Source organism: Alosa sapidissima, chromosome 1, assembly GCF_018492685.1.
Source record: "Alosa sapidissima isolate fAloSap1 chromosome 1, fAloSap1.pri, whole genome shotgun sequence".
NCBI lineage: Eukaryota > Metazoa > Chordata > Actinopteri > Clupeiformes > Clupeidae > Alosa > Alosa sapidissima.
In genome coordinates, this window is record NC_055957.1 from 12746079 (window position 1) to 12760566 (window position 14488).

The window sequence follows — 14488 nt, forward strand, 5'->3', positions numbered from 1 at the left end:
GCTACAGTTTCAGGGATCCTTTGTAAATTCATTCACCATCACCCCCTCCACATGTGGTGCTGAAGGACAACCATCTCCATATGAAACACATTTATTGAATCCAAACAAGTTACATGATGCTGAAAAGACTGCAGCTAGACAAAACAATAATCCCAAGAATTCTCTATGTTGTTTATTTCCAGATTGTTTTGGTCTTAAAACAAACAGAGGCAATTGTCTGAATTCTCACATAGCTGGATTTGCATGCCCGACACTATGTAAAGCATCAATGGAGAAGTACACAAGAACAGTTACAGACAGGCATTGTACACCCCTAGGCCACCTGACATATTTGTTGGTGAAAGTAATATCAGCAAAGCTCTGTCTTCTGTGGATTGCCTGAGCACTTGAGGACTTAGGGAGCTGGGTTTAGCGGTAGCAACAAGTCATGGTGTATATTTCTCAGTGGCAGCAATGCAATGAACTGAAACAGGGAGAGAGAGAAAGAGAGAGACTGATCGCAAAGAGGAACACTAGTGTCAAGGTTGTATTGTATTTTATCAATGCTGGGCCTTTTATTGTGGTGAGCAATGGGCTAGACAGCACAAACAGAAGAAGAGACTGAACAGGAGATTGTGTGTGTGTGTGTGTGTGTGTGTGTGTCTCAGTGTGCTGCGTTGCAAGCTCAGGTGGAGAATTTGAGCATCTGCTCCACTTGGGGGCAGCAGCATGACTTCAGTGCCTTGGGAGCTTCTAGCAGTTATCCAGGACCCCACAGATCTGCTCAAACACCTCGTCCGGCGGCCTCTCTGCATCCACCTGCACCCACACAAAGATCCACAGACAGGAAGGAACAAAGGAAAACGTCTAATGACTTCCAAAAGCAGCCCACAGGTTTTTAACATACTGCAAAGCAATATTGGCTGACTGATATACAATAAGAGACCTCACAAGGTGAAACCAATATATACAGTATCTAATTAGATCCTCTTTGTTATCATATTGCCACTAGCCGGTAGTAGTGTGAATAATAACCGTATGACATTATAGAACATATGAAAAGGCTGGTGTTATCGCCATTGTTTTTCATAACATTGTGATACTATGTTTGATAGTAAAAAAGAACACATGAAGAGGCAAACATATGGTGGACATGGTCATGTTTACTTTGGCTGTCTGACTTTTAAATAGCTATAGCTAAATAGCTATAGACTTTTAAATAGCTATTTCCTAAAAAACAAAGATCTTTTGTTGTTGTTTTAACTGGACTCTTTTCTTCCACCTTGTGCAGAAGGCCTCTGTGTTTGTAGTGGGAGACCACGGGCTGACTGGTGCTGCAGAAGCTCTCCACCCTCCTCTGGACATCCTGCTCCACGTCTCGGCCATCCTGCGAGCGCAGCGCTGTCCTGGCCCTCTGCTGCAGCCGGCCGGTCAGCGTGTCGGCCGAACACTCCAACAGGAGCACCAGGCTGGGCTGACCCATCTACGGGCAGAGGAGGGGAGGAGAGGAGAGGTGGGGAGAGGAGAGGAGAGGAGGGGAGGAGAGGAGTGGAGAGGAGAGGAGAGGAGAGGTGGGGAGAGGAGAGGAGAGGGGAGGAGAAGAGAGGAGGGGAGAGGAGAGGAGAGGTGGGGAGAGGAGAGGAGAGGGGAGGAGAAGAGAGGAGGGGAGAGGAGAGGAGAGGTGGGGAGAGGAGAGGAGAGGGGAGGAGAAGAGAGGAGGGGAGAGGAGAGGAGAGATGGGGAGAGGAGAGGGGAGGAGAAGAGAGGAGGGGAGAGGAGAGGAGAGGAGGGGGGAGGAGAGGAGAGGAGGGGAGGAGAAGAGAGGAGGGGAGAGGAGAGGAGAGGAGATGAGAGGAGAGGTGGGGAGAGGAGAGGAGAGGGGAGGAGAAGAGAGGAGGGGGGAGCAGAGGAGAGGAGAGGAGAGGAGAGGAGGGGAGAGGAGAGGAGGGGGGAGATGGGGAGGAAGCAAAGGAAGTAAAGGAAAGGGAGGAGAGGGTAGAAAAGGCCAAGAGTGGAACAAAGGTGAGAGAAAAGAAGGGGAGGAAAGGAGGGGACGAAGGAGCGGAAGCAGAGGGGTGTAAAAGATATGAAAGGAAAGGAGGTCAAGAGAGTGGAGAGGAGAGGTGGAGCGGCAGTGTGGGAGAGCACAAGGAGGTCAAGAGAAGTGGAGAGGAGAAGTGGAGCGGCAGTGTGGGAGAGCACAAGGAGATAAGAGAGGCATGGAGGGAGGAGGACAGAAGGAGCCGTATTCAGACATGATCTCAAGTGTAGCAGCTTGGCCTTCAGGGCTGAGAAAACACAAAGACTCATGGTGAGCAGCATGGTGAGGCCCCAAACTCACCGCTAGTTCACTTCCCTGCTTTAATACATACAGTGCAAAAATTAGTACTAATTTGAATAATTATATACTAATTAGTCAAGCTGTTTGAAGTGAGAATAAATGTGGGTAATTTTTCTGAATGTTCAGGATCGTGCACTCATTTTAAAACTGGACTGTTATAGCAACCCTGGACTGGTATAGCAACACGTCCACATGCCACTCTCCTGTCAAGCAACCGAGAGGCTCCCTCAGAAAGTGCCCAGTCACTTCCCGACATGACAGTGGAGTGAACCGATGTCAATCACAAGAATGGAGGTTTACATACGGGAGGCCAGTGGTGAGAAATGGATTTTGTCAGGTAGTGACAGACACCATTTTCACACGGTTGCCTCTCCAAATTAAGTCCCTGTGAGAGTGACCAGAGCCATTTCCCCAGGGTCCCGGGTGCTACCTCCTTCTCTAGTGAAAGGGGGCACTGGGAATGACAAGCGGAAGAGCAGGATGAATGCTCACGCTGTGTGTGGCATACGAAAAACAAGTGTCACAAGAGTGACATGGGCTTCATAACGTGAGCTGTGGAGTGGCTTACTGCCTGCTGACTGACTGTTATTGGCTAATTGGGTTGTTGCTCCAACAGATGACATGCTTGCTACAGAGTAGTCATGAAAGCATGTTTAGCTTGGTAGCTGGCCTTGGTCCTGGAATGCCTATAGTGGAGATCACAAGCGCATAATCTCCACTACCCCTATGGATTAGACGTAATAGTTACTTAGCCACTAGTCAAAAGGACGGGAAAAGAAGGAGGTGCACAGCTTCTACAAGGCAGAAGCGTGAGTGGTCAGGGCCTGAGTACATTGCTGTCTGTATCTGTAAAGGTTCCAGAAACTTTGTAGAAAACAACTCTCTCTCCTTCTTTCACACATACACACACACACACAGACAAAAAACACACATGCACAAACCTGCACACACATGCACAAACGCACACACATACACACACCCCCGGCCCACTAACTTCCCCGGCTCTAACCTTGACTTCGTACTCCTCTGCCTGTCGAAGGTCTCGTGGGAAACCGCTGATTAGAAAGTTTTTCCCATGACGAGTGGGGGCAGCCATGGATTCACACAGCAGGTCCAACAGGGTGTCCTGTACACACACGCACAAGCACACACACACACACACAGCAAGTTAGCAACATGAATAAAGTGCTATATTTAGAAAAGGACACATTCTCCCCTTGTCACAGATCAAGGCAGAGGTCTAAAATCCATGTTCAGCATCACAAACATTATACCAACAAATAAACATCCCTGACAGAGAACCATGACCATTCATTGTTTTGACCACCTTTTCTACAATGACTTTAGAGAGTTTTAATTAAATGATATCAAGAAATTGTATCTCATATATTCTGACTTTCTTCAAGGAAACACATGGTAGACATTTAATAACCAACATGCATACACTGGCACACAGAGAATATAAAGACACCAGGAATGATAAAATACAGCTTACCAAATTTCATACATAGTCACACTTGACACAGACATCTGAATTACATTTCCGCCTGGGAAAGCAGTTCACTGACAATGCTAACGATGTCTACGTTGCTAAGCAACTGTACAATAACATGCCACATTGATTAACTCCAAATTTCTGAGTTTTTTTTCCAGCGCGACCACGAGCGCACTGGCAACCGAGAGATAGAGGAGCTCAAAGGGTCTTAGAACAGAGCAAAACAGTCTGTGTAGAGAGCGCTCGGCTGACAGCGCTCACGCGTTCACGTCAACCCCGCCACCAATGACGGCTCCCACAGAAGGGCACGGAGATGCCTCTGCAAATGAAGAATTGGGACACGTGTCGGATGGCGGCGGTGGCATTTCTTCAGATTGTTATGGCGATATGAGTCAGGGCTGGGCAGTACGTCACAGACGTGAGCGGTTCTGACGAGCAGACCTGGCCTCCTCGGAGAGGAGAGCTAGGCTACCGGTGATGCAGCATGGGAGACACACAGAGGACATACTGGCATGAGAGGAGACTGTGTCAATAGTACAGCCCTGTAGGTCTATATGAGAGCGTCTCCAAAGCCTGTGTAATTAAACTGAAAATTTCTCATATAAAGGCTTTTTATACATAGAGCTCTTTTAACCATCAGATGCTGATGCTTTGTTCAGCTCTAAAGAACCATTTTGTGTGTGTGTCTATTCAGCCTATATTTATACTCTGTGTGTGTGTGTGTGTGAGTGTGTGTGTGTGTGTGTGTGTCTGTGTGTGTCTCATTCAGTCTGACCTCTGGCAGAATCTCTCCTCCCTCCAGCAGGTCTCGTAGGTATCGGCTCCTCTCGCTGTGGGACTGGAGCTCGTTGCATAAGATCTCCCCGGGGGTCAGGCGTCTCAGGCCGTACCGTTCCTCCAGACGCTCACACTGCAGAGCCTTTCCTGAGCCAGGACCGCCTGCAGGGTGTGCACACGCGCACACACACACACACACACACACACACACACACACACACACACACACGCACGCGCACAGTAAAAATATACGAATTAACAAAAGACACAGATGAATTCACACACACAAATAAACTGATGATGTGAATGTGGTGAAATTGAAATGTATCCCATGAATCTCTGGCGTGGCTCTGCAGCAGCTGTTTGTGAGACAGCCGTGAGGTCTGCTCACGCTAACGCCACAGACTCCACTCCTACTCCTGCACTGGCCATGTCTGTCTGTACCACCTGTAGGAATGTCTCCCAGTGACCCACGCCGCCTTCAGAACCGCTGCCATGACCTTGACCACCCTGATTAGAACCCTTGCTTTAGGCTCTTTAGAATCCAGAGCCATCTCAGACACCACCGCAGAGACACCACCGCAGAGGCCCCGGGTGGGAATTCTTAGCAGGCCTTGCATGGCTGAATCTGGCTCTCTTAGCGTGAGCACCCACCCCTAGCCTGCTCTGAGGCTGTCTCATTAAAGCAGACCTATGACAAACACACAGACACAGGCTGACAGTCTAGAGACCTGGACGGTCCTCACAAATGAGGCAGACCCCCCTCCCCTTGATTGTGAAGGTGCAAAGAAATTTGCAAGGCAATAGTTCTCTTTGTTCAAATTAATTCAGCAGCCATCAAAGTTGGTCAAAATACTGCAAATTCTGTTTTTCTTCTTTTGGACTTTTCACAAGCAGAGCCACTGGAGCACAGACAAAGTGAATATGTGAATATTTATTCACACATTTACTCTGGGACTGTGCCTTCGCACTGCGGCTCATGCAACAGGCTTTATAATTACAGGGCTATCACTATCCAGCCTGATGCCCACCTGGCAAACGGTGTGCATAACCTAGATAAGGGTACCCTGACTGCTTATCTAGGCAGACACAGACACAGGCAATCACGACACCAGGATTGGATCCATTGATTGATTCATTGATTGATTCATTTCCATATTCATTTCCATATTCCTGTGAAGAGCGGGATTCCAGGAGACCATTAAAAACTCCCTGCAATATGAGGCTCCAGAATTCATTAGGTGCCTCCTGTCAGTCAAGGGGCAGCTCCATGACGAAGCCCTCAGCGCGACAGTCCGTCTGTCACCCATTTGACTGACAGCTCAGAAGACAGGGAGTGTGCACGAGAGTACTGCTGGAAAGGATGAGGGCTGTGCATGAGGCATGAATCTTCCACCCATTCATTCAGCCCAGGTACTAGGCGAGTCCCTGACCCAGTCATACCCCCCCCCCCCCACCTCTCGTATTCATCCCCTGTTGGTGTCTGGGCAGTGACCAGTGGATGCCACTTACATAAGCACATCCAGCGACTCGGAAAATTACAGCTACCTGATTTCACTCTCTTTCACTTCTCTTTCTCCTTCTCCTTCTTTTCTTGTAGCACTTCCACCCCTACCCATGCCTTTCACGGCCACTCCTTACTGCACACACCCTCTCTCCCGATTTTTTACGGGAGTGTGTGTGCTTTTGCTTTTCTTTTTTAGTAGCTCTGCAGGAGACACTCTTCTGAGGGGGGAGTGCGGAGCAGAGCAGAGAGAACCAGACTTTCTAGTGCATTTCTGATCCCCCACCCCCCCAGAAATCAGAAATGCACTAGAAAGTCTGGTTCTCTCTGCTCTGCTCCGGACTCCGGTCCCCAGGCCCATTAGAGTGTGGCGCGGCACGTGAGAACTGGGACTGTGGGAAAGTGGCGCTCAGCTGGGAGCTCATTTGGTTGTCTTTGCTACCGCCCTCTTCTCTTCTCTTCTCTCCATCTTACCAATGTCTCTCTCTCTCTCCTCCCTCTTTCCCTCCCCCCCCCCCCATCCTTCACCCCCCCCCCATCCTTCACCCTCTGTCTGATGGCTTGTCAGGAGACTAACAATGCTGCCACGTGGATTTTATTGACAATGTAATTAATGAAAATGTATTATTATGGCATCACACAGATACGGATAACATGGCAGCCCAACGCATACTCTCTCTTTCTCTCTCTCTCTCTCTCACACACACACAGCGCATGTTGTGATAACAATGGGGCAGGTGAAATGTTTTTGAATTGCTTTACCCAGAGAAACATACCGATCACGAAGACGACCTTTGGTTTCTTCAGGTCCACCATGCAGACTGCAGAGAGAACAATAAAATGAAAAGCAAAGACAAACAACAAACACCATTTTATGCATGCAGGAATGTCAATATAGCCAGGGAATAAGAATGGGCTGCCTGTCAAGAAGGTGATTTAATTTGATTTATTTGTTTCTGCACATTGTTTCTGTGTTGCTTATTCCTATACACCTAGCTTATTGCTTATTCCTGTTCACCTGGCTCTCCCTACACTGTTTAAAATTCCTCGCAGCACCTTTAACGCACTGACAAAGACAAAGATGTGCCTGGAAAAAGAAAATCCACCACTTCCAAGTTCCACCCCAACCTGAATTAGAAGCACATCCTTTCTGTTGATGCTCATCTCTGGCTACACTTCAGTGGTCACTTCAGAAGAATCACAGACATCCAATGATGACTGCCAGACTGACTGTGTGTGTATATATGTCTGTATGTGTGTGTGTGTTTGTGTGAGTTTGTTTGGACTGACTGCAGGCTTGAGAGCACATACACTATTTATTTTAGAAAAGCTGGGGTTTGGTTACGAGGTTAACACATTCAGCAAAAATTGCAGCAAAGTTTAGCTTTATTTGTTTAGCTGATGCACCATAACACAAAACATACATTTTCTCATGAATGGCATAGAATAGTTAACAATAATTGCCACACACTCAAACACACGCACACACACACATCACATCACACCAAACCAAAATACTCACTCTCTGTTGGACACACTGCACATGCTGCCACCTCTTCATCTGCCTGTGTGAGAGAGAGAGGGGGGGTTGAAAAGAGAGAGAGAAGAAAGGGAAGAAAAACATGAGATAGAAATAGATCCCATTGTTTCCCTTGAGAGCACGAGCCTGGTGGCTGGTGGCATAGCGTAGTGGGGGAGCGAGAGCTAAATCCCTCTTGTTTTGCCTCCACCCCCCATGACGGGCGCACACACACACACTCTCTCTCTCTCTTACACACACACACACACACACTCTCTCTCTCTCTCTCTCTCTTACACACACACACACTCTCTCTCTCTCTCTCTCTCTTACTGTACACACACACACACTCTCTCTCTCACACACACACACACTCTCTCTCTCTCTCTCACAACAAACTGGCTAAAAGGTTATGTGCTCTTTTATGTCGAAAAAGCAAACCTTTAAATGCCACATTAGTGGTTGTTGCGGGGCGGCAGTACTTTACTCTGATTTAGTGGATTTCCTGTAGAACACAGACTATAATGGCACTGGCATGGACTCTGTCTGACCCTCTGGACTAGAGTGGGTTTAGCATGGACTCTTGGTGTGTGCAGTAGTGATGGGGCCTGGTGCTGCCCACATGGAGCTTGTGGTGGTCAGTGGCCTGTGGTGGTCAGAGTCTGATGGGGAGTGGGGAGGTGACGACAGGGAGGAGAAGCTGGCTGGGTGTCGATCTGCAGGCTGGCACAGGTGGTGACACAGACTCAGAGTGGCTAGAAGGATCAGGAGGAAGAGGAAGAGTTCAGAAGGAGCAGGAGGAAGAGGAAGAGTCCAGAAGGGTGTCAGCAGCGATGAGCCAGCTGGCCATGTGGGCATGCCAGCCGGTGCAATGAGTCACAAGGCATAGGAGAGAGTGAGGCTTAGAGGGGCCCATCCTCCTTCCCCCTTTTAAACACACACACCTACACAACTACACACACACACACACACAGACCCATTTTATACATATAAAATATACATACAGATACACATACACATACACACAAATAAAAACCATCTGGCTTCATTTGTACCACTAATAACCTTCCTGGAAGGTGAATCACAGACCATGTTCATTCATGGTCATTTAAAGGAACGCAAAAAGCCAGAGGACATTCTGCGGTCTGCTCATCACAATCCTTCTTTGGCTGAGGGGAAATGAAGTGGAGCGAGGAAGGCACAGGTCAACTGGAGAAGGGAATAGAGGGACACACATAACATCCGCTCTGGTAAACGTCACTCAGCCCTCTCTTCCTCTTCCTCCTCTCTCATGACTCTTCCTCTCCTCTTCTCCTGTTCCCTGTGCTGTCACCCTGTGAGCGTGACCGTCTGTTCATGGAGTGGTGCCGCAGTGACCAGTCCACGGAGCCGGCCGATGCGCCAGCGTCCAACCTAAGCGGAGGGGCTGAGCGGGGATCCCACAGACGTGGGCAACAGAGGAAGTCTCGGCACTAGCACACCCCTCACTTTCTCCATCTCTCGCCCACACCATCACTCCATCTCTCTCTCTCTTTCTCCCTCCCTCCCTCTATCCCTCTCACTCTTGTTGTTTGTCTCAAATTTACCCGGTCGCCTGGGTGAAAAAGACTTACACAACCAAACTCCATTTAGAATGCACTTTACTCAGAGCACAGCACAAGCAGCCTGGTCACCAAACACTTATATATTCACATTCTCTGGAACGTTCTATATTTGCATTGAACAACAACAACAAAATATTAGACGATCACATGATGACACACAAGCCCAGTAGATGACATCTACTGGGGTGGGATGAGTGTAGCCACGGGCAGTGCTCTCGTGAGGGGGTGAAATATATCTATGGTAGGAAAAGGGCCGACACAAAAGGAGTTCATTTGGATAACAAGTGGGCTTGGGCATGGGGGGGCAGTGGGGTGGGCATGGGCGGGCATGGGCGGGCAGTGGGGTGGGCATGGGCGGGCAGTGGGGTGGGCATGATGTGGGGTGGCCTGCCGCCTGGCTGAGCTCAGATGGAGACACAGGGACTCGCTGTGCCGGCAGGGGTCCATGGGTGGTGACAGATGACAGAGTCACTGTGTGGGCGAGTGAGGCTGGTGGAGAGGCTGTTTTCTGTTTGTGGTGTGCGTGTGTGTGTGTGTGTGTGTGTGTGTGTGTGTGTGTGGTTGGGGGGGGGTTGGGGGGGGGGGGGGGGGGGGGGTTCCACAGAGTGTTTGTGTGGTATAAGGAGTATACATGCATGTGTGTGGTGGTGGTTAAAAATTGAACACACCCTCATTAATCCACACAGACATTCTCCCTGCCTGGACCTTCAAGCACACACAGAATCATGCATACAGAGAGACCCATAAGCACACTTTTTGAGACACACACACAAACACGCGCACACACACACACACAGAGGAGGCACAGCTGTGTGATGCTATTCGACAATGCCTTGGCCTTCAAAAACAGAGGAGATTCAGGGATGCAGCTGTGGTTTCAAAGAGACAGGCCTAAGCTGCCTTGCTCACTCTCTCCCCACCCGTCTGGAACCAAACAAGGCTCACATCTAAAAAAGCAAGGGACTTGGAAAGAGAGGAGTGGTGCTCTGGCCAGCGTTGCATGGCTCAAATGAGTTGTGAGGCTTTAAGAGCTCTGGGCAGTGGCACTCAGCATCCCAGTGCGTGCAGGCTCAACTGATTAGTTCTGAAGGGTGGGCCATTACTGCAAGCTGTTTGGAGGCACACACACTGAGTCACATTAAACAAGACCATTCCATGTGCACTGGAGAGACGAACCTACCAAAAAGACAATAGGCCTGGATAACGAAGCAGTCAACAGAATAACCAGGTGATCTGTCTGTCAGGCTGCGTACAGTACACCTGAGTTTCTGATCATTCTACATTATCCATTAGATGACGATGCTGTTCACTACATAACAATATAATATGTACATCACCCAAAATCAAAAGCAAGCTGAAGAGTCAGGTATGAAGTGTGCTGTAAAATGTCAAAGTGCAGATGGTCTGAGTTCACTGATGTTTCATGTTACCAGATTACATCTAAACAAGGCATTCGGATTATACAAAAATGTCTGTGTTGTTGAGTTCACGTTGTTCCTCTCGGTTGTTATCTACTGGTAAGCAACTAATAATCTTAAATAGACAAGCAGGAGGTCAGTGCTGGTGTCATCTCCTTGTAGGGAGACCTGATGATGATGTGATAATTCTCTGTGATGGATGAAACAGCCTCTATAGGTGTAAATGGGTCCCATTTGGAGCTCAAGGACACAGGCACCATGTGGCAAAGTGGCCAGCGACAGGTCTTTGGCTGAGGAGTTCAAATGTGCTAGAACTGGCGTTGGGTTTAACCCTTAAAGGGAATGTTGAGAAATGAACATTCTAAAGAATATCTGGGTTCATTGAATTCAACATAGAATTTTAGAACCTTCAATTGTTGCGGAACTTAGAATGTTCAAAAACCTACACCTTTAAGGGTTAAGAATGGGTTGGCCGCACTGGCACAGTGAGTCATTGCCATTGCCATCGTCTCATTTGTACAGCTCACGGAAATAATTGGACAATTATTGTATATATAGGAGGATGGTAGGGTTTAATTGGACACTGAATGTACAGTCTGGACCAGGGCACTTCAGAGGAATCAGCTTGTTATAGACTTAATGTGTGAAGGCAGAAAAGGAGCAGCCGTACACACAAATGAGCTGATAAATAAAAAATAAAAAAAACATTCAAAGTTACACTGAATTCAAAAGGGGGGCTTGGGTGGCCGGAATTGAAGCCATCAATTCACTGTACAGCAGATGTTGGTTTAAAATATCACAGTAATTTGTCTTCCTGAGCAGGTCAACAATTGGTGGTCACCATTTAAGTAACAAAGTGTAGTTGAATGCATGGATATTTGTGCAATAGCAGGGTACAGGTGATTGCTTGCTGTGCAGGTGGTCTTATCCGGTTGAGCTCCACTCTCAGTTACTCTCTCTCTCTCTCGCTCAGCACAGTAATTCAATATTTCATTTTCTGTCTCTCCTTTTCAAATGGGTGGCAATCTGAATACTTACATGAATGTGATTCCAGACGTTTTTGATCAATCCTAATAGAAGCTTAAATGCCAAAGGGGACATTACGCCTCATGGGAGATACAATGAAGCTATATTTCATCAATGTATTACATGTACATATTCTAAAGCGGTCTGATACAAGCAGCATGCAGGCAGAGAGAGGGGAGAGTTGTAAAACAACAGACAGAAGAGAGTTGTAAAACAACAGATTGCTACATGTGATGTATGCCACACAAAGCATGCGCATGTGTCACAGAAATGAATGCTACACTTACCTGCTCATCAAATTTGGAGGGCTCGTCTGCCTCTGTTAGGCTTGTGGTGTCTGACAGCAAACTAAGGTCAAGCTCACTGGGACCTGCAGAGAGCGAGACAGAGAGACAGACAGACAGACAGAGACAGACAGACAGAGGAGAGGCATTACCTTAATGGACGTAGCACTGAGAGCAGAGAGGAAGTAAGGCTGTGCTGATTCACTTAAGACACCCCAGGCTCCTTTGCATCACAGAGAATGACACTCATGCAGAGGAGAGTGACTAATCTTAAAACATGACAGCCCTGACGAGAGGCATCTGTAGATTATTAACACTCCACAAGAAGCAGTTAATACATTCTCAGTGCCTCAAGGCTAGTCTTTAAGTGGACTGGAGGAGATGCATTCAAAGATAAGTTTATGATTGATGAGGAACATGAGGTGGCAAGGGATTCATTCTATTCTATTGCTAACAAATAATGAATGGAATATATTCCTTTGAACTAATGACACCATGGGGTCTATTTCGCACTGTAGCGAAATTGACTTTGTAACTCGCCTTTTGTCTTTCCTATTTTGCAGTCAGCGCATATTGGAATTTTCCCTCCACAGGTACATGTGCGTAGCCTGACGAGCCAGACCCACATTAAAATGTAGGGTCTGGGCACTCACCGTTCGCAGTGCTCACTCCGAGGGGCGGGATAATCAGTTGTCTTTCAAATTCCCTCTGCACGCAATAGGACAGCGGCAGCGCTATGAGTCTCATGCGTTTCCCACCAGTGGAGCTAGTTGGCTAGTTCAAACGTTTGCCAACTTAATAAAAGCTTAACTCCTGTCACACTGTTCGCCAGCAGCAACATCCATCTTATTTGTTTTCAAGTAGCAGGGAATTCAAGCCAAACCGTTGCAACTCTGCCATCAATCATTATGTTAAGCCCACCTAACGACTCTATACACGATTTCATTGGCCTGATTAAGTTTCGATTTCTGGAGCTCACAAGCCAACGGAGAGTTGCTAGACTAGCCCTGGCAGCGGGCACGTCTAGATTTCTAGGCTAACATGTGCGCCCATGGGGGCGTTTCAGCGAAAAGAGGGGGCGTGTTCCGGCGCAAACAGTCCCGGTTGATATTTTGCAGTTTCAGAAAACAATTCCGCCACAGACCAGGAACAACTGGTCTAAAGTCAGTGGCGCAAATTCAAATGCTATTTTAAGGGCGCATGCAGGAATGAATGCTATGCACACTGATCTACAGACACCCTGTGCACAGATGGAAACATTCAAAGCCTTGATAATATTTGTCCGTTTCCCGGGTTTGTTCGTGCATTGGTCAACTAAACATTTAGTAGCCTATATAGTACATCTACATGCAATATCTTTACAACAACAACGCCTAATTACAACCTATTAATTTGGACAACTTTATACAGCCCTATAAAGGCTAAAGTTACCTTTAGTTTTGTTCCAATGTACCGTTGTGTATGGCTGAGTGTGCGCTTTAACATCAGCCTAGTATAAGCATTATTCCAGCTGCGCTAGGGTTTTGACAAGCACCACAATTTTGCCTACCTTGTTGTAGCCCATCTGAAATAACTCCAAGCTTTGCTATGTTCCCTCCATCCTTTCGTTGTTTTCAAAAAACGTTTTATATTCATGATGACCTTGAAGTCTTGAGTTTGTGAATTCGCTTAAATAAGCTTATTATGTGCTGTTAACCAGCAACCATAGACAGTAAAAGAAAGCAGCAAGTAGCCTTGGCTACAATTTCTGTAGTTTCTGCGTCCATTCATTGTTATTCTCTCTCCTGCTCAAACAAAAGTTGTGCGTGCATTAAGTTGATGATAACGTATTTACAAATTCTACTTTACATAAAATATTGTAAATAGCCTACTGTCATGCAGTTAATGGGATACTGTGCAGAGTTGGAAAGTTAGGTCAACTTGGAAACTGTTTCTGTTGCCTGATGGTAAGGTACAGCCGTAGCTTTACACCTGCAGGAGCGCTTGCTTGGGCGCCTGTGTTGTGCAATGCACTTTGCTCCTCTCATCTATACGACGGCAGTTCCCATTTCTCCAAACCATACATAATTACAAGGACAAATATTGCTACACGAGGGAAATCAGTGTGGTGTCCTATGTGAAAAAATAGGTATAAATCTAGTGTACACATTTTCACGAATCACGGATGTGTTGATGACATAAAGTAGGAAATATTAGAGGACTTAATGAGACATGATGTTGAACTGCATGCCAATGCCATTTAACCCAAATGCACCAGCAGCAGCACGGGAGAGGAGAGCTTATCTGACAGATCTGCATTGTCTATAGTGAGGTAGATTACATTGCAAAAATATCACCATGCATTCATAACCTCGTGATTCAGTGAGAGTGATCCCAAAACATCGGAAAGTGACATTTCTGTATTACATTTTGTCAAGAGGAAAAATCAATAGCAAACTGTTCCCAACTGACTATAGCGCTGTGAACCATTCCTGGCTGCGCCTGGCAATTCCGCCATCATAATAGCAATCCGCTATGGAACAAGCATGCCTATTGTTAAAG

The 14488-nt window shown here is 47.1% G+C and overlaps 1 protein-coding gene across 1 annotated transcript in view; it reads right to left on the bottom strand.

Annotated features, from left to right (window-relative positions):
* Window positions 1-150: 150 nt before the first annotated feature.
* Window positions 151-14488, bottom strand: part of ak5 (adenylate kinase 5) — a 56100-nt gene continuing 41762 nt past the window's right edge. Inside the window, exons 8-14 of the mRNA XM_042107575.1 lie at window positions 11951-12033; window positions 7619-7661; window positions 6873-6917; window positions 4591-4754; window positions 3330-3446; window positions 1262-1462; window positions 151-798 (exon numbers count right to left, since the gene is read on the bottom strand). Coding sequence (XP_041963509.1) covers window positions 733-798; window positions 1262-1462; window positions 3330-3446; window positions 4591-4754; window positions 6873-6917; window positions 7619-7661; window positions 11951-12033 — 719 coding nt within the window. The 3' untranslated portion in view covers window positions 151-732. The remainder of the gene's footprint in view (window positions 799-1261; window positions 1463-3329; window positions 3447-4590; window positions 4755-6872; window positions 6918-7618; window positions 7662-11950; window positions 12034-14488) is intronic.